Source organism: Macadamia integrifolia, chromosome 1, assembly GCF_013358625.1.
Source record: "Macadamia integrifolia cultivar HAES 741 chromosome 1, SCU_Mint_v3, whole genome shotgun sequence".
Lineage (NCBI taxonomy): Eukaryota > Viridiplantae > Streptophyta > Magnoliopsida > Proteales > Proteaceae > Macadamia > Macadamia integrifolia.
In genome coordinates, this window is record NC_056557.1 from 6,573,583 (window position 1) to 6,594,308 (window position 20,726).

At 39.1% G+C, this 20,726-nt stretch overlaps 2 protein-coding genes across 3 annotated transcripts; one reads left to right on the top strand and one right to left on the bottom strand.

The window, feature by feature from the left end:
* Window positions 1–12,244: 12,244 nt before the first annotated feature.
* Window positions 12,245–13,054, bottom strand: LOC122094023. The gene has a single exon (XM_042664659.1). It carries the CDS (start codon window positions 13,052–13,054, stop codon window positions 12,245–12,247), a length of 810 nt encoding a protein of 269 aa, XP_042520593.1.
* Window positions 13,055–13,805: 751 nt separating this feature from the next.
* On the top strand, window positions 13,806–18,639 carry LOC122080050 (auxin efflux carrier component 3-like). 2 transcript variants are annotated; one of them, XM_042646921.1, is made up of 6 exons: window positions 13,809–15,445; window positions 15,544–15,805; window positions 15,910–15,995; window positions 17,119–17,276; window positions 17,886–17,962; window positions 18,051–18,639. In XM_042646921.1, exons 1-6 carry the CDS (start codon window positions 14,209–14,211, stop codon window positions 18,115–18,117), a joined length of 1,887 nt encoding a protein of 628 aa, XP_042502855.1. In that variant the 5' UTR covers window positions 13,809–14,208; the 3' UTR covers window positions 18,118–18,639. The 2 variants fall into 2 exon arrangements, with proteins under 2 accessions (XP_042502862.1, XP_042502855.1); XM_042646928.1 differs by lacking the exons at window positions 17,119–17,276; window positions 17,886–17,962; window positions 18,051–18,639 and adding an exon at window positions 16,663–16,980 and having other exon boundaries at window positions 13,806–15,445.
* The last annotated feature ends 2,087 nt before the right edge of the window (window positions 18,640–20,726 follow it).

Here is a 20,726-nt window from a genome sequence, read left to right on the forward strand (position 1 = left end):
ACACCAGGAAAAGAAAAAGGACATGCATGCACAAGTCAACAGTAGCAGTGATATTGGACATACTTGCAATTGGGATCAAAAGATACCTTGGGAAGAATTGTCTCTTCCAGTATTTCTTCTCAAGGTTATGCCAAAACAGCACCATACTTAGATAAACACAGAAGAAACAAGATAAATAAATTGAGAATGGATGGAAAATATGAATTAGAATTACCCGATTCTTCATGGATTCATCTGGCTCTCTCCCCTATGGCAAGTCCTTATCATTGATTTGTCCATAATGTTCAGGTTCATTGTTCATTTTGCCACCATACCTGGAATAGCCCTCCCTTTGAATCTCTCCATAAGAAGGTCAATGGTGTTTAAAGGGTCATCGGTTTCAGCTATAAGGTCACATATGTTGGAGAAGGTAGATTTGTCTTGTAGTTCCAGCCATTGCCTCTTACATGACCTGAGCCTCGATGGCCCCTCTTCTGCAGGGGTTGGTTGCAGTGGAGGGAAGATATATTGTATGGTCACATTGCTAGCATTGTTGAGTTGTCAAAATGGGTTTGTCTAGCTGGTTTTGCAGGGGAAGTAGGGCCAGGTGTTAGTTTCAAAAGGTTTTGATGGGTTGTAGGTCGAGTGTCATCAGTCACAATTGATGGGAAACAAGGAGCAAGAGGTGGCAAGGGAGCACTATGGGGCAGCCCGATGCTGTCAGCCAAGAATACCAATTGTCTAATCGAGGTTGGTAATATGGGATCCAATGGGGGGACCACGACAGGTGCAAAAGAAGTAAGAATATTAGTTTCCATAAATAGGAGATTCTGCACCCAAAGAGGATCTTCCAAATTGTAAAAGGTGGCCAAAGATGTAGACAGATCAGCCAAGTTGTATGGGTAAGGCAGTGTTTGGTCTACTAATGAGCACATTTATATGTGAAATCTAAGTAGTAAAGCATGCATTTTTATATATTTAGAATGGAGCTACCTTGGGTTTTACTATCTTTTTGTAGGTTTTGTATTTGAAAGGCCTTAAGCATTATCGTGTGTCATATCTCTCCAACAACAACTACCTAGTGTAGTTGGTGAGCTATGGTGTGCAAAATTCCCTTGCTCACTAGGAGGTCTCAAGTTTTGTAATCGTGTCCAAATCTTCTCTCTCCTCCATATCATCACCAGAAGATTGTCTAAATCACACAAAGCAAGAAGGAAAATCGTCCAAGGGAAAGAAAAAAAAAAAATCAGCCAACAAGGTTGTGCACAAGATTTGAAGAGAGAGAAAAAAACAAAAAAAAGAGAAAAATAAATAAAAAAAGAGGGAGGGAAAATAAACAAAAAAATTATAGGAAATTTCTCCAAGTTTATTTCTCTCTTCTCTCTCCTCCACCTTATCACTTTTGGTCTAAAAAAATCTCACCTACCAATTGTGGGTTTCCCCATTTTAGGAAAGAGAAATTTGTTACCCTACCTCTCCATTCCTATAAATATAACTCATGTAAGAGGAGGGAGGACACTTCATTCTTCTTCTATGATTTTTTTTTTATTTGCTCTCTCTCTCTCTCTCTCTCTCTCTCTCTTTAATTTTAGTTCTTCATTTTTGCTTTAATCACTTTTGTAATAACTTTTTTTATTTCAATTAATGCAAATATTCTTTTATTTTTATTCAGCCTTTTATGTTTATGATTTATGCAATTGAGTTGTAATTTTTATGTTATAGTTCTAGGCTTAGATCTTGGTGACAAGATCACGAGCCGTGGAGGATCTCTTTTTTAAGTTTAATTTTTTTTCAAGATTTGTTTTCTTTAGGCCTAGAAATTTCAGATTTGGTTCATTCCAGATCTGGTTTTTAGGGTTGGTAGTATCTCAAATCACCTAAGCTCTCAAGTTCAAGCATTGATTCAGGTAGGTAGGCTTCTTCAATAGTCTTCTCTCCCCCCTCTCATTTCCTCTTCTGACTACCATTTCTTTCTTAATTTAGGATTTTAATTTCAGTCGTTACATTATTGCTTTCCCTTTCCCCCAAGGTTTATGGCTAGTGTATGTGTTGGCTTTGCTCCTCCTAGCCATAACACCATCATTTTATTGTTTTTATTTTAATTGCCTCCCTTCCCCTAAAGCCAATTAGAGTAACCCTTGTAAGAGTGACTCTCTAGTTAAGTAGGGAAGCTCATATTATGATGCATCCCTTAGGCTAAGTAGAGAAACCTACTTGTGAGCCTCTCTCTAGCTTTATCCCATTACTTTTACTTTATTTTTATTTCATCATTTTTTTCCTTCATTGCTTTTTAATCGTGTGGGTTGTTTATTTTCAGTTATTTATTTATTTAATTTTAAATGCGTGACTTATGTATTTAAATTCTTAGATGATGAATGATTAGGACGTTATTTTAGATACATACGTTTAGGACGGTAGTTAGAATTAGATCACAACCATTAATCGGTTCACTTTCACATTATTAAAAGAAACAAAAAATAAAGTGGCTGCTCTCCCTGTGTTCAACTCATAGCTACACTGATCCGTACGCTTGCGGTTACATTTTAGATCCGAACATCCATTTGCATGGGAGTGAGGGTATTTGCTGATGGAAGGTTTTGAAATTCGCCTGGCTCAACCTTTGCACTCGATGGAACTGATTGTAAGTGTGACATGGTGCCATCAATGGAAACCATCGAGGTAAGAACCGACATGGGTGGAGTTTCAGTATCAAAAGCCACAAATGGTCGCCTTTGGTTGACAAAAAGAGGTTTGGTAACAGCATCCATGAATGGGAGAGGCATAGACTGATCCGTCAAGTTCATGTAGTCAAGGCATAACTCAAGAGGGCCTGTTATGAAACCACACACAGAGCACAGAGTGGTAAGTTCAAATTTGAAGTTAATAGTGACAGATTCCCTCCCCATTTGGAAGGTGGATTTTGGAGTTCAGACAAACTGGTCTATGTTTCTTCACTGTAACCTTAGCTCTCGCAGTGTTAAATGGAAGTCCAAGTTCTAGCAAATTAATCCTGAAATCCAGAATTCTTCCCATGCATGACACTGCCGATTTTACATTGTGAAAGGAGAAGGTCTCAGCTGGGATGTTGTCTATTTGAACCCAGATGGGAGTTGATTCAAGCTCTCTCATAGATGCTTTAGAATCAAGGGGGTAAATTCCAAGTTGCAGGAGAAGATTGTCACTCCACCGGGGAGAGTAGGCAAATACACCTTTCTTGGCTTCGACAGAGATGAAATCCACAAAGAACGATCCTCTTTCAGAGCAGCAAACAAAGATGGCACCTTTTGGTTCCCATAAAGAGACCAACCTATCTCTGAGTTCAACAACAGCAGAGAAGGGTGCGTTAACCACAACGCCTACGAACGAAGTCGCCGACAGGGAACAAGTTTTGGAAGTAAGGTCTTCACCAAAGTCGATCGCAGATGCCCCTCAGATTGCTCGAATCGGAGATGAGGGTGAGGTTTTAACCGCAGGAGAATGAGGGTGGTGTTTAGCCATGTTTCGACAGTCTCGGCTGGAAATAGAAGGTGAGGAACGGGAGGTGGGTGAAGGTGGTTTGGTAGCAGGTTTAGGACGGGTTGAGAGAGGAGAGTTTTTCATAGAAGAGGAAGATGGGTAAGATTTCCTCATTGGGTTGGTGAGGAATAAAGGTTTGATGGAGGCAAAAAGGTAGTTTCCTTAAAAGGTTTGGTGGCAGTAAATGTTGGAGAAGAGGTGGAGGTATGGTTCAGGGAGAAACAACAGATCAGTGAGGTTTACTGGAATGATCAGACAGAAATGTTTGGAAAGCTCATAGAGGAGGGTGATGGAGGGTTAAAGAACCTGAGAAAAGCTTCTCGGAGTTCCTAGAGGAGGATCTTCTCCCTCAACCTTTTGTGAATCTACAGGTTAGGGGTGTCAACCGGTCAGGCCGGTCCGGTTTCGATCGGGCTTAATCGGGCTTGAAGACTTTCAAAGGCTACACCGTGTCCGCCCATTTAACTAATCGGGTTTAGTTATTGAGGGCATGGTACACTTTATATTCGGTCGGTCGGCCTCGGGCTATAATCGGGCTATCTTAATCGAGCTTTAGTCGGGCCTTAACGGGGCTACGGACATGTTTAATGTTAAACGGGGTTTAACGGGTTTTCAAACGGACCCTTTTTAAAATGTGCTCTTATATTCCGGCCCACTCATGCAAGCCCAAAAAAATGACAATAAATTAATCAATGATACCAAATATAACAATTATTTAAAATGTGAACATGTCTTTACTTTTTTGTTTTTATTCTTTAATTTGGGGGGTAAACTAGGTATTCTACAATCATTAAAGGGTCGGGCCAAGTCAGTGCACAATAGGCTGGTCTCGGTCGGGCGCTATTCGGTCGGTCTCGGTTGGACGCCTGACGGTCCAAGTAGCAAAACCGAGACCGACCATTTATAAACGGGCCGGGCTCAAGCCCGACACGTTTAATAAACGGTTCGGGCCTGGCCGGTCTATAAACGGTCGGTCCCGATCGGTTTAGTCGGGTCGGGCCACGAATTGACACCACTACTACAGGTTATCTATTTTGAAAAGATTGATTTGTCCTTTGAAAATCATAAGGAGTATAGTATATGTTGTAAAAACTTGAAAATTAGAGGGAGTATAACGAAAAAGAGAAAATGATTCACATGACACCGTTGTGTACGAATTTTTTGGTGCACCCTATAACATAAATGGAGTTCACACTTTTGTCCATAAAATCTTTCTAATTGACATTTCGTAACGAAGGGGCCATACGCCCGATTACTGATTCCGGCCTCATGAAAGGCTCTCCCAAAGAAAAAGAATATCTAAAACTCACTAAAACTCTGCTCATCTACTTTGCATTGCCTCTAGCAAGACCCACAAATTTCTTTCATTTTGGTCCTCCCATAAAAGAAAATAGTTGAGGGGTGTGTAACATATTTAAGTGTCATCACATCACTTCCTCTCCAAATATTTACTTGCGATGTGCAAAAGTTGGTGAAAGCAAGTCCTCTTTTTGAATTTTTTGACCTTTATGCTTTTCCAAGTACACATGGGCCACTGTTATTGGAAGTAGTCCTACTAAGAGAGCCAATCAAGAGCTGAAAAGCGAAGCTTAGTAGAGGAATTTATCTTCAAATGGGTTTCTAGACAGCTTAATTGTAATATATTTATGAGAAAAGATTCTTTGATAGGTTACAAGGGGAAAGGTTTCCCACAAAGTAATCTGCACGTTACATCAATGAGGGTTAGGAGAATGGTATCGATTATATGGAGTCCACATGGGCCCACATGATTAAAATAGAAGCGAGTACGTCAATGTAGATCCAACTGTTTATTACACATGGACCATATATTAGAATCTGCACAAGGGCCATGTACTTCTTTTTCCCTATTTTAATTATCAAAAAAAAAAAAAAAAAAAAAAAAAAAAAAAAAAAACCACGATAGAGTGCAGATTCTAGCATGTTCCTTCTCTCATAATGAGATGTGGGGTCTATGCTGACACACTCTCTTCTATTCTTAAGAATATAGGTTTCATGTGGATGATACCAATATTCTTTGCATTATCCATAATATGGCGTGCAAATCTTTCCCACACTGCCATCATGGAGAATCATTTCCCTTTTTAGATACACTCAATCTTTCACAACTTTCTTTCTCCCCTCCTATATTAGTTACTCTACAGAATATTTACTTCCCAAGTTGGCTTGGAGATTCTTTTCCCAATAGTTATAGATAAGATTTACAGAGGGATTCATTTTAGTGGCCTCAACTATTCAGCTCTCCTTTTTCTTTGGTGGTAGAGGTTTTTTTGGTGGTTATGCTTTCAATTTCACCTTGAAGAGGGCCCCAAATTTTGTTGATATTTGATAGCATGAGATTGATCAATCATTCAAGTGCTGATTAGGGTTGTTGATATTTTAGGTAGGTGACACTTGAGAGAGAATCAAACTATAAGTGTTACTGGAAGGAGATTTCATTATGTAGCTTCATTTGATTGAACCAAGTCATTATGCCTGAGTTGAATGTACCATCTTTCTTAGGATAAATTAAATATTGATACAAGTTTAATTAATGTCAGTCTTCATCATTCTTGGATTATAGAAAGAAAGGATTAACTCTAAATAGAGAGAGAGAGAGAGAGAGAGAGAGAGAGAGAGAGAGAGAGAGAGAGAGAGATTTTCCTTTTTAGGGAATGGTGGGATTGTTTACATCATTATTCAGTTTGGTTATTGGGACTTGGGAGTCTTAGGTATCTATATACTTTTGTGAAAGTCATCTCATTTGATAGTTTGGAGATCCGTGAGAGCATCTTAACTGATAGGATGATAGTGAAGTTTAAATAGATGATAATCATATATTGTTGATGTGCTTGATTACTATTTCTTCTCTATTCACTACTATAATGCACTGATGATGAGGAGTGGATTAAAGGTGGTGATAATGATAGAAGTGTAGTCTAGCTAGTACCTTTATGATCAATTATAAGCCATCCTTATGAGTTAATAAATTGGTCCATCCTTTGCTATTAAAGAGTCAAATACAAGTAAAGGAAAATTTGGCTTTGTTCCATTACAATAGGAAGTCCCAAAATATATTCATATAGAAACTGTTTGGCCACTTCTTAACTCATTATCGCTTTCTCTCACTTCTTGTGAAGAAAATGGAGGAAAACTTAGGGCTCGTTTGATAACGTTTTTGCCATTTCTGTTTCAAGAAACAGTAGAAACATAAATTTTCGTTTCTAGAAACAAAAACGGAATTGAAGGTGTTTGATAAGTCATGTTTCTGGAAGTCGATAGTAACTAGAGAAAGAATGGCCACGAGTCGTTTCCAGAAATGGCGAAACAAGTACTTGTTTCACCTGGGTCGTTTATTAAACCATAAAAATGTAGAAATTTCAATTTCTATTTCTGAAAACAAGTGACACGAAACAGTTTATTCAAACGCTTTTTGTTTCGTTTCTACCGTTTTTGTGTTCTACCATTTCTGAACACAGAAACGGCAGAAACATTATCAAACGGGCCTCAATTTTCATCATGGAAACAAAAGCAACCAAAGTAGGGGAAAAAAAAAGAGAGAGAAAAGGGAAAGCTGATCTGATCCAAGTGGTTGAAAGGTAAATTTCCTAATCTTTCCCCCCCCCCCCAAAAAAAAAAAACCCTTAAAATTCTGCCATTAATTGGGCTCTTAGCTAGTGTATTGATTGTTGTTATTCAGAGTAAAGAAGCTATTCTTGTCGCACTGAAACTATCTCAAATGTAATGCATGTTCACGTTGTTAAATAAAGTAGGATGGCTCACGAAATATTGTTTAGGGGGTCTAACCTAAGAACTTAAGCTATTAAAATGGAGAAAGTTCAATGGTACATAAAAATACATCCAAGGTCAAAAGTAACCAATGTAAGTTTATAACTCAGTAACTCCTAGCATCTTAACACATGTGCTTTGTCAAGAAATGCTAGACCTGTTTGATGGGTCCCTATATGAAGTGGTTGGAAAAAAAATTATATAGTTAAATCTCCTAGCTTCATTATGTGGTTTCTCTTTTATTTTGAGAGGGAAAAAAAAAAAAAATGATGATGATGCCATTTCAACCATTGGATATATAAGAGTCCCTTTAACGAGATAAAATTTTGGGGAAAAATTTCCCCACAATGTCAGAGTGCAATTTTCTGCTTTCCATCTTAGATGCCACATGGCAAAACAAAAGGCCATCCCACACAATTGGTTCACTTAGAGAGATTAAAAGAAAAAAAAAAGTACTAAAAAAGCATTAGGCTAGAACCATCAACATTTTTCTTTTTTGAAAGACTATGAACCACAAAAAACCCTATTCAATAAAAAGGTATATTTAGTGGTCTAAGAATTCCTACTCCATTGACATGATATCAACTAAAAGGGGGAAAACTTCATGTTAATTCATGCCCATATCCTCAGCACTTACGCCATAAAGAAAAGTTCCTAAGCAGATGGCCTCTCTTTTATCAAACTTTTCATATGGGAATCCTCTTTTATTTATTTTTTATATGAAAATGTTGATTTAAAAAAGAAGAATTTCATTTCATATATATAATATAACAATATATATATTATATATAGCACCTCTCTTTCTTCCTACACATGCATGTACATACCGTTATTACAGTTATAGTGGAAGTGTATGTATAGTCAAAAACTTGCCATGAAAAATGCCTAATTTTAGCGTAAGAATAAGGAGTTGGAATTGTTTCTTGTTCCAATTTGGCAAATGATTCAAAGTTGAGTTAAAGAGGTATGGACGGCAAGGGGGCTTGTTAATTAATAAAGTGGATACCCACACGAACCCTAATATTGATTCTGTAATGATGTAACCTTTATTGGATAAGGGTCGGGTATGGTAACTTAAAAACTAGAGTACTCACTCCAATTATATTGTAAATTGTATCGAAGCCCCATGAATGTTTGTTAAGCAAGTTAAATGGTGCGGTTTTGATTTAAATGGTTTGATTCGAGTCAAAATATACTAAATAGAAATCGAATCATTTATTGAACGACTCTAGTTTATGAAATCTAAGCTGGGTTTTGATTTTACAATTTTAACCGGTTTTAATTTTGTTAGTGGTATGAAGCAATATGTTCATAAACGGTCCTTAAACGGTTTGTTAATAGTTCTTAAATGATTTCAGTCTCAGTTTTGTGACTTTGGAGCCCAAAGAGACTAATGTAGAGAAGATTTTTGAAAAGTTTCTGGATTCGATGGACCAGCAAAAGTGCACCCAATCAAGACAAAGCTAAGCACTGATTTTTTATAGTTCAACTTCTGAAGTCTGTAACTTTCAACTCGGGTGGAGTTATGGGAGCCATATTACTTTTTCGGAAATGGCAGTCAATGCCTACTATGGTGGGATATGAGAATTATTGACGATGAATTCAGAAGCCAAGTTTACACATTTAAGAGATGTACTAGGCCTCTGAAGTTGTGCTTGATCTTGTAATAGTTTCTTATTTTATTTTGGTCTTACTCATAGTAGAGTGTAAGGTAAGCTTGGGTATAGCAGGACTTGAAACTACAACCATTAGGTTAAAATCCCAATGCTCTACCAACAGAGCTATACACCATTCGATTGGGAGGTTCAATTCATTTCGAAACCCTCCTCCCTGATCATAGACCACCCTGCTCCTGTATCAGGAGATAGGAGTCTCAGTCCGTGCCTGTATTACTCGAAAGGAAATCTTATTGGAACCTTTTGGGAATTCATTCTTCTTGGCGGCTACCCCCAGTCGTTTGGGACCGGGGATTCTACCGAAGAAGAGAAAGAGCAAAAAAAAAAGTGCCAAAAGCCGAGATTCTCCTCATAAGATTGCAGACGGGCTGACAGTTGTGCCACATGGAGCGATATGCTTTACAACATTGCTGATTCAGTGCTCTACTATCTTTTGTAATCTGACCTTATAAAAGGGTCGTTTTGGACGAAATAAAGGGCCTGTTTGATAACATTTCTGTCGTTTATGTTTCAAGAAATGGTACATAAATTTTCGTTTCTAGAAACAAAAACAGAATTGAAGGTGTTTGATAAGTCATGTTTCTACTTGTTTCGCCTGGGTTGTTTCTTGAACATAAATAGGTAGAAATTTCATTTCTATTTCTGAAAACAAGTGAAATGAAACAGTTTTATCAAACTCTTTTTGTTCCGTTTCTTAAAACGTTAACAAACAGGCCCAAAGTTTATATCCAGTTTTATGAATCAATTCAGTTTCTCTTAGACTTAGAGTTTTCTTTACCTTGCTGATTCAAGGGTCGTTAGCGCTAGAATGAGATCTAGCCCCATATTTCCTACTATGTCAGAAACGAGATGAAGATGGAAGGCAGAGGTAGTAGGTTCAAAAAAGGTTTATTAAACAGTTCAGTTTGATTCACAACATATTTGGTTTAACTGTTTAAACATAGGTAGACACCATCGATTTCCAAACTATTTAATAAACAAACTCATTTTTAAAACCAGTATTGAACCACTTATTAAATGATTTATCAGTTCCAATTTGAATGGTTCGCTTCGGTTGCAATAAACGATTTCAGTTTGGTTTTGACACCCTTAATGCTTACTAGGGTGCAAAAATACATGGCCTACACACTGTAAAACATTAAGAAGAAGAAGAAAGGAACAAAAGAAGGGAAGAAGAAGAGGATGAAGATGAGGTTTACGTGGTTAAGCGTTAAAAAGGCATTTATAGAGCCTAATCCAATTCTAGCAATCCGATATAATGACACCACTCTTTGGTACAAATATACTATTCAACACTCCCCCTATAGTTGGGCTTGTAAATGTCACGGATGCCCAATTTGATTCATAAAATATTAAACTAATCATGCTCTACAACTTCTATAAATTTCAACTAATTGATTCTTGACAGTCTGTCTCTTATGTTTTAGATAATCCTCAAGGAGACTAGCACAGCAACCCACTGTCACGGTCTCGCCTATCCACATAATCCCCAATTCGCCCTAACTATCTGGACAATCCACAGATGGGTATATAGAGAGTGGCTTGATTATTGCAAAATAGATCCATTTCCTGAAGGTGAAGAATCACAAAGGTTATGAAATAAATGCCATATCCAAATAAGGTTGGCTATATTTTTGCAATGCTTTGATATTGATGATACCCTAAACCCACACACTAAGTACCAATTAAAGATTTAGACCATTAGAATTGAATCTATCTAATACTTTTTTTCGCTAAAAGGTCTTGTATATTAAAAAGCCAAAGAAAAAACTGTACAAGGGTAGGAAGAATAAGGGAAAGAAAACAAAATCAAAGGCATACAATCACAACCCTAGGACCCTCCTCCACCTTTGGCATTGCCATCAGCAGAAGGAGGAAACTAGGCAGTATAAGGAGGAAAAAACATAAGATTAATAAAATCTGAACTGCGATCTACCCATCGCGTCATCCGATAAGAAATGATGAACCTCTGGAGGCCACATGACATTAGATGAAGACATCTCTTTCTTCGCTGCCGACTGTGCCAGAAAATCTGCTATCGGATTGGCTTCCCGGTAGCAATGAGTGATTTTCCAACTTATACCCCTGAGGAAGGAAATAAGAGAAGACCACTTTTGCCATACAAACCATGGGATCAGCCCCCTTTGCACCATAATGACTACTGATACCGAATCACATCCAATCCATAAAGCTTCACACTTCTTCTCTCTCGCTCTATCGATTCCCTCCATCAAAGCATGGAATTCAGCTTGGAAGCTCGTTGCTTTACCTAAAAAGGAGCTAAAAGATAAAACTACCTGAGCATTGCTATCTCTTACTACACCACCTACTCCTGCATTCCCTGGATTCCCCAAAGATGAGCATCACAGTTTAGATTCCACCATCCTACCGCTGGAGGAAGCCAAAAAACTTCTCGCACTCCCTTGATCCTTCTTCTTTGCACCACTATATTCAGATTATTGCATCTCTCTGTATCCAGACGAGATTTACTTCTGTCTTGTTTCCCTGGCTCACGCCTTTTGACTTCCTCCATGATTGTAGAGAAAATCTGGCCATAAGATCGATGCATTCCCCTGAACCCCCTTGAGTTTCTCTCCATCCATATAAAGTAGGGAATAAGGATCAAACCCGCCAACCATACTTGAGATATGCCAGTAGCGCTAGACCTTTGGGTCCACCATGTAATGCTCTGGAAAATCTGCCCATTGATTCGGCCACGAAAACCTGAAAACCTCTGCAAAGGCACTCCAAATATTAGCAGCACCTTCACACTCCAAGAACAAATGCTGGAAGGACTCCTTCGCCTTGTAGCAAAGCTCACACCTGGAAGGCAGCGACACACCTTTACTTTTTACCATCTTGTCATGGGGCAGTTTTCTATGCATTAGCCTCCATCCAAACACCGATTGGTGAGGCAGCAAACCAGTCCGCCATACTACCTTAGCCCAGCCTACCTTTGGAGCATCCTTTCTCAGCGCCTCCTATGCCGACCTTGAGGAAAAAGCACCTGAAGAGGAAAGAGACCAGCAACATCTGTCCCTTTGACCAAGCGACAGGGGTAAACTACTGATTTCTTTGAATACGCTACCTAAGAAATTCGAATTGGCCTGGGGGAGACACCACTTACCCTCCCAAATGAAATTCACAACTTTACTTGTGTTAAGGAAAAGAGAACGAGGGAGAGGAGAGAGCTCTGCAATTGAGAGTGGACTTAACCATCGGTCATGCCAAAAATATATATCTTCACCATTTCCCACCATCCAACGCTCAACTTCAAAGACAAAGTGTCACATCTTGGCAATACCTTTTAACACAGAGGAGGATTTATATCCCTTCTTGAGATTTCCACCTTTATTCACAAACCTCGCCCATAAGAAACTACTAAAGGCAGTTTTTTCATGTTTCATTTGCCATACAAGTTTGCTGAGCCCTGCACAGTTCACATCCCTTAATCTTCTGATACTTAAACCTCCCTTCGCCTTCGGCCTACACACTTCTTCCCATTTCACAGAGATTTTCTTCACTGTGTCAATATCCCCTGACCACAGGAAGTTTCTCATCCATCTCTCCACTGTTTTGATCACAGATTCAGGCCACCAATAAACTGAAAAGTTATGAATTGGCATGCCTGAGAACACAGACCGAATCAATTCTACCCGACCCGCCATAGATAGTAGCTTGCCCCTCCATCCCTGCAAACGAGCTTTTATCTTGTCCATCAGATGTAGTATCCTATCCTTCTTAACAACTCCTTTGAAGATCTCTAACCCAAGATACCTTGTTGGTAGAGAACAAATGGGGATGTTTAGCAAATTAGCAATAAATCTCTTCCAGTGAGGCGCAACTTTACCAAAGAATATTTTACTTTTATCCAAGTTAAAACTTTGATCAGAAAACTCTTGGTATTTGAGCAGAAAATCTCTTAAACAGAGAACATGCTTCGCTGCAGCGTTCATGAAGATAAATATGTCATCTGCGAATAGCAGATGACTAGGAACACTCACCCCTCTCAGACTAGGGAGAGCCTTTAATTTCCCCTCCTTCAACAGACCATTCAAACCATTGCACAACACCTCCTCTGCAAGAATAAAAAGCATTGGGGAGATTGGGTCCCCTTGACGCAATCCATGCTCCACATCAAATAAACCAACAGGACCACCATTCAACAGAATTAAAATTCTAGTAGAAATTAAAATTTCGTAAATCCAGCCCAACCATACATCTGAGAATCCAAATTTCTTTAGAACCTCGAAAAAAAAATCCCATGACAAGGTGTCATAGGCCTTCTGCACATCTACTTTAATACTTCACTTTTAAGGGGTGTCAAAACTTAGTTCGAATGTATCAAAATTGAGTCGAATCGATTGAAACCTAATTGAAATTGTTATGAACTCATTGCATCACGTTTCAAGTTGGAGTTTTTAGGAGACAAAAATCAAATCAGATCACACCAAAACCAATAAGCCACCAAATCAAACACAAAAATTCGACCGAAACAAATATAACATGATAAAAGAAATCAAAATCAAACTGATGCATCCTTATTGAATCACTCATTCTCACACATAAGTCAATGACATCAAACTAAAACTCATCCAAACAGTTGGTCTAAACTGACCGATTGACACCACCTAACTGCCAATTCATTCACAAAAAAGGCCAGGAAAAAGAGAGAAAAGAAGAGGTGGAGAGAGAGAGAAAATGAGAGAGGGAGAGAGTGTCCACGTCATTAAAGATGAACCCCTTTCTTAACTCCCGTTGTTAACTTGACCATTGTAGGCGGTTACTTCTAACCTCAAACTCTTTTTTTCCCTCTCAGCCTCTCTCACTCACTCTATAAGTCATCAGTCCATCACTTCCACTGCAAAAATCACATTTCCCCAGTTCCCAACTTCCCACACCTCCGCACCTATATATGCTCACCAATAGTTAACATCGCTCGTAAAACCAAAAACTCTCTCTCTCTCTCTCTCTCTCTCTCTCTCTCTCACGTCTTCTTCGAATCGAATCAAGCAATTCTTTCAGATTTCAGCAGTTGTTGCAGAGCAGTAGCAGAGGCACAGAACAAGACATACCAAATCCAGTGTTAGTTAACAAACGGTTTCTCCTCTTCCCAATTTTACCCTTACCCACTTCCCTAATTTACTCTGGGATGCCATCAAAACCTATTCGCCTCCACTACTAGCTAGTTTTCAGATCTCCAGGGCCTAGCCATTAGTCTTCATTTTCTATCTACCAAAGAGAAGAGAAGATGATTACTTTGAAGGATCTCTACACGGTCTTGACGGCCGTGGTTCCGCTGTACGTGGCTATGATTTTAGCTTACGGTTCAGTCCGGTGGTGGAAGATCTTCACGCCGGACCAGTGCTCCGGCATCAACCGTTTCGTGGCCATATTCGCAGTACCTTTGCTCTCCTTCCACTTCATCTCTACCAACAATCCTTACGCCATGAATTTCCGCTTCATCGCCGCCGATACACTGCAAAAGATAATCTTACTGGTGGTCCTGGGCATATGGACCAACTTCAGTAGAAACGGTAGCCTTGAATGGATGATCACAATCTTCTCTCTCTCCACTCTCCCGAACACCTTAGTCATGGGAATCCCTCTCCTCATAGCCATGTACGGCGAATACTCCGGTAGTCTAATGGTTCAGGTGGTCGTGTTACAGTGTATCATCTGGTACACTCTCCTCCTCTTCCTCTTCGAATACCGTGGAGCAAAGATGCTGATCATGGAACAGTTCCCTGATACAGCCGCATCAATCGTGTCGTTCAAGGTGGATTCCGACGTTGTTTCGTTGGACGGCCGTGAATTCCTGGAGACGGAGGCGGAGATCGGCGACGACGGGAAGCTTCACGTCTCAGTGAGGAAGTCAAATGCGTCGAGGCGATCCCTGGGATTGACGCCGAGGCCGTCGAATCTCACCGGAGCAGAGATTTACAGCTTGAACTCTTCCAGGAATCCCACACCCAGGGGTTCCAATTTCAACAACTCCGATTTCTATTCCATGATGGGATGCCAAGGCTTCCCTACAAGGCATTCCAATTTCGGTTCAGCGGATTTGTATTCTGTACAGTCGTCCAAGGGACCAACACCAAGACCATCAAATTTCGAGGAGAATTGCGCACCTGGGCCACAAGCTTTGGGCTCTCCTCGCTTCGGTTTCTATCCTGCCGCTCCAGCTCCAACTTCTTATCCTACGCCCAATCCAGAAATCTCTGCTCCGGCCACTGCAACTACTAATAAGAACCCTAAGCAGCAACAGACGCAGGTGCAGAGTCAAAGTAAAGCAAACCATCATGATGCGAAGGAGCTTCACATGTTCGTGTGGAGTTCAAGTGCTTCACCAGTTTCTGAGTCAGGTGGGCTCCACGTGTTCGGCGGGACGGACTTCGCTGCAGCGGAGCAATCCGGACGGTCAGATCAGGGCGCGAAGGAAATCCGGATGTTAGTTGCAGATAACCCCCAAAACGGGGGAGACAAAGGTAATTTGTTAATTTCTAATTAATTACTTCAGATAGTCAATTTAATATATTAATTGAATGTAATTAGTTTATTTTTATTTATAATTTATGTGAAGCAGTACCGGAAAGTGAGGATTTTGGTGGAGAGGACTTCAGCTTTCCAGGGAAAGATGAAAGAGAGAAAGAAGGGATAGCTGATCTGACGACGACGGAGTTGCAACTGAAAGGCACCGAAATTTCAGGTTCCGGTGCCGGAAAACAGATGCCTCCGGCGAGTGTCATGACCCGTCTGATCTTAATCATGGTCTGGCGCAAGCTTATCCGTAACCCCAACACGTATTCCAGCCTCATCGGCCTTGTTTGGTCTCTCATTGCCTTCAGGTGAGTTTAAGAAAAAAAAAAGATATATATAATATATATATATATATATATATATATATATGTGTGTGTGTAGTTCTACTCACTACTTTTTGTCTTATTTACAGGTGGCATGTATCGATGCCAAAAATAATAGAGAAGTCCATTTCCATTCTCTCCGATGCCGGTCTCGGAATGGCTATGTTCAGCTTAGGTGAGAGGCAGTTTTCTTTTTTTCTTAAAAAAAAAAAATAAATAAATAAATAAAAAGAAAATTAAACGATAATGTTGCGTACACCTAGATACATGATAAGTGGAGTTAAATTGTGAAAAGATGTTCATGCTCTAGTTTAAAAAAATTAAGGGTGTGAGTTTCTTATCTAGCATCATTAGAAGGGATAATCAGAATGCACGAAGAAGCATCATCGAGGAAAGAATTTGTATCTTTTATTGAGGATGAGATAGTTATTTGCCCCATTTAAGTTTGCGCACAAGCATCACATTTTTAGATGGAATCTTTTATTCTTTTTTGGGGGAGAGTTTTCTGTTCGAAAACATGGCCACTGTACTAGTAGAGAGCCAATGAAAGTGTTCAAGAAAACATCAATATGAAAAAGATTTATATCTTTTATTGAGAGTAGGATGATCATTTCACCCTATTCTGACAAAAACATTCTTCACAGTGAGTGCAGTGATGCAATGAGCATCGGATGGCCGAAAACCTTGGGACGTGTGCTCGAATGCTCTCAATCATCCGATGCTTACTGCATTACTACATTCACTGTAGAGAATAATCATCCCACATTATGAGTCTCAAGTGCCACATTTCGAAACACAGTCCCTTTTTTAATTGCCTTTTAAGGTGGAAACTGGGTTTTCAGAACCGGACCAGAATGGGAATACTCGGTGGCTAACGTAAGCCCGGTGGTATTGGTAACTAGAGGACAGCGGTGTTTGCGGAAGATAGAGCAGGCCAATTTTCTCAGTTTTAATTGAAAATTGGCTTTTCGTTGTAAGAAAATTGGAAGGTCGTTCTTCCGACAAGTGGGACCGCGGGTACGGATTGAGGACCCACCTCTCAATTGTTAAGGTGGGCCATCCCTTGGCATCTCTCTAGGCTTTAACTATATGATTATGAAAAGGGTATTTATGTAATTAACCGCTTATTATGACAAGGACTGGATTGGAGAGAGAGCTATCAGCTATAAATGGAGGGGATGGAACAACCGACACGTGGGACCGGAGTACACGTTCGGTTCATGGTTGCTGACTTGCTGTGGTCCAGGAAAGATGGGCTTGGGCTTTTAATGGGCTTTAATGTCAATTTGTGTTGACAGGATTATTTATGGCTCTTCAACCAAAGATAATAGCATGTGGGAACTCCGTTGCTGCTTTCGCTATGGCCGTTAGGTTCCTCACTGGCCCAGCTGTCATGGCTGCAGCATCCATTGCAGTTGGCTTACGTGGCACTCTCCTCCACGTGGCTATTGTTCAGGTAACCTTTCCCATCATCATAAAATTTTTGAAAAAAAAAAACCTCAAGGTTTCAACACTTGTTCTATCACGTCAACAATCGATATTCCATTTCAACCATTGGATAGAAGCAATACTCTAAGTTAGTCAACTGTCAAATTTCAAAATCTTATTAAGTCAAATATCCGTCATCAATAAGATTTAAAAGGCCATAATTAGGATCCGGATAAATCCCAACCCTTGGATAAGCCCTTGAATCAATGTATTCTAGTCATCTATAGTTTTTCCTTACTGAGTTGATTCATAGGAATTGGCAACTCCAATTCGATTTTTTAAAACTTTGGTACTCATCTATCTTGTAGACACCAATAATTAATCCTAAATTTTTATTTTCCATGAAAGTGATATTAAGAAGGTTTCTTGTATTCCATCATTTGCATTTGTGGGTCGGTTCCGAAGGGCCATTAAAATCTTATTCTCCATTGATAGCAAAATAGATCTCATCATACCGTGGACATAGGAAATCATAAGATCTTTGTGTTGCATTGTATGATTGTTTGTTTGCAATTTCTGTTCTTTTCTATATCGTTTTAGATTCTCATTTTTCACATAAGTGCTTTGTAAATTTCAGGCAGCACTACCCCAAGGGATAGTCCCCTTCGTGTTTGCCAAAGAGTACAATGTCCATCCAGCTATCCTCAGCACTGCGTAAGTGAAAATAAGTTCATAGAGCTTCATCACTTTGATTTGCAGATTTAATTAATCACTTATTATTGTTTTGATTCATAAATTATAGGGTCATATTTGGGATGCTTATAGCATTGCCCATCACCTTAGTTTACTACATTGCACTTGGACTGTGAAGTATAATTTGAGAGAAGAGTTTGGAGAAGAAAATCACAGAACACAGGAAGAGTACATCAAGAGATTAATGGAGATTCAAACTGCACTCTCTAGCGGAGTCGCGGAGATAAGAGTTCCTCTCTTCCTATTTCAGTCGGGAACCAAATAAAGCTTTGATCAAAACCCATAGAAGATACTTGGTTTAAGAGAGGAAGAATGAAACAAAGAATGCAGAGGAGAAGAACTCTTGGAAGGGAAGACAAAAAGGGAGGAATTTGGGAATTAGGTGGTCGACCCATACTGATCTGTAATAATGTGTAAATGCTCTGACTTGAAATTCACCTTCACCGTCGGTGAAAAAGCATCGGAAAACATGGAATTCTCGAACAGAAGAGGTTCATTATAACCATATACAGATATGTATTCTTTAAAGTGGTAGTCTTTGATTTTTTTTCCGGCTAAGGACCTTTAGTGGTTCCTGTTTTTCTTCTTCCTCTCTGCAATTAATCCATCTACGCCTCTCTTGGAGGGCTCTTTCTTTATAATCAAGTCACCTTATTTGAAAGAATTGGAATTTTGTGACCAGAGTCAATTGATCTTTCATTGCTAATGAAAGTAAATTATATATAGAAGAGGAGAATATTTATCCATAAGGAAAGACAATCAGAATCCTAGTGAAAGGAAACTAATATTTACATCAAGGAAAGAATTTCACAAATAAAGAATAAGTATAATGAAAGAAAGATATATACAAGGCAGGTAGACAGTATAGAAGGTGTATATTCTCCACATGAATAATATGCTCAGCATTATCCACGTGAAGAATATGTTCAACATTCCCCCTCAAGTTGGAGAGTGGATATCATGAACCAACTTGCCAATGAGATTATGAAAGTCAGATCTTCCTAGAGCTTTGGTGAGAACATCTGCAACTTGGTGTCTTGAAGGAACAAAAGAAGTCTTGATGTGGCCAGAAATGATTTTATCTCGAATGAGATGACAATCTATTTCAATATGCTTCATTCTCTGTGAAAAATCGGATTGGAAGCAATATGTATAGCTGCATGATTATCGCAATAAAGTGTGGCGGTGTGGCATAGCACACGAAGATCAGAGAGCAACTATTGAAGCCAAGTGATTTCACAAGTAGCAAATGCCATGGCACGATATTCAACTTCTGCAGAGGACCATGAGACGGTATGTTGTTTCTTAGAATTCCAAGAGATAGGATTAGTGCCAAGAAAAAGTACAATAACCCGTGATAGATCGTCTGGTGGTTGGGCAAGCAGCCCAATCTGAGTCAGAGTAGGCAGTTAAAACTAGTGGACTAGTAACAAAGAAAAATATGCCAATACCAGGGCTAGATTTAATGTAACGAACAACACGAAGAGCTGCTTGCCAATGAGGTTCCTATGGTGTGCTCATGTAGTGACTTAAGACATTTACAGAATATGCCAGATCTGGGTGAGTGATGGTCAGGTATAATAAGCATCCAACAAGGCGACGATAAATAGCAGGATTAGTAAGAAGTACACCATCATCCGGTGTAAGCTTGAGATTGGGTTCCACGAGAAATTCATGATGGCGGCCACCAAGTAAACCAACATCGGCAAGAATGTCCAAAGCATACTTACTTTAAGAGAGATGGATGCCACCAAGTAAAACATTATCCACGTGAAGAATATGCTTAACATTATTAACTTATAATAATTGAAAAATTTTACATTTACTATAACCTCTTGAAGGTTATTAGTAAAAAAAAAAAAAAATCCATCTATGCCTCTCTTGGAGGGCTCTTTCTTTATAATAAGGTCACCTTATTAACTTATAATAATTGAAAATTTTTACATTTACTATAACCTCTTAAAGGTTATGAGTAAAAAAAAAAAAAGGAAAAATTACTTTGACACCCCGACACCCCTGGTACTATAGACAGATTTCTTGACACCCAAATTTTTTGAAAAGTTTACTTGAACCATCCTTGCATTTAAGATTTATTACAGCTATACCCTGTCCATTAGTTAATCACTGTATACTGATGACGTGATGGGTAGGGAAATTCTTAAATGCATGAACTACCATTTAAAGGTATTAAACTAAAGGAAAAATTCCTAAATGCCCAAACATGTGACGTTAAATGATCAACTTACCTTTTAAAGATGTTAACCTTAAAAAACCCAAATCAATTCACCACTGGAACTCCCCAATGGCCGCAACACATCACCGCTGTGGCACAGCACTAGCCCATCGCACCACCCCTGCCTCTTGTGCATAGCCTACCACTGTAGTTGCCACTTCTGCCCATGTGCATATAGCCAGTTATAGTGGAAAAGAAATTGCAAAAAAGGTTGAGAAAAGTTACACCAAAATTTAGAGAACACTTTCCACTACTTAAATTGGTTTGGATCTTTTTAGATTAATACCTTTAAAGGATAAGTTGGACAATTTAACTTCACAGGTTTTAATTGAATAACTCACAACGGTAAAATGGTCTTTTTATTCAACCACTAATAGTAAATTAACACCGTCAAGTTTCATAGGGCTTCAAGTGATAGTTTCAAACTTTTGGTTCTGACCTTAGTACAAGGGGTTATCTAAGCAATTTTTTTTTTTCAAAAACTAAAATAAA

What these genes read in the sequence shown, in the direction of transcription:
- LOC122094023 (XM_042664659.1), bottom strand. Translation starts at nt 13,054, where the DNA reads ATGCTTTTTATTCTTGCAGAGGAGGTGTTGTGCAATGGTTTGAATGGT.
- LOC122080050 (XM_042646921.1), top strand. Translation starts at nt 14,209, where the DNA reads ATGATTACTTTGAAGGATCTCTACACGGTCTTGACGGCCGTGGTTCCG. An exon ending in TGGTCTCTCATTGCCTTCAG is followed by an intron (nt 15,806 to 15,909) that starts GTGAGTTTAAGA and finishes TCTTATTTACAG; the next exon opens with GTGGCATGTATCGATGCCAA. An exon ending in TCCACGTGGCTATTGTTCAG is followed by an intron (nt 17,277 to 17,885) that starts GTAACCTTTCCC and finishes TGTAAATTTCAG; the next exon opens with GCAGCACTACCCCAAGGGAT.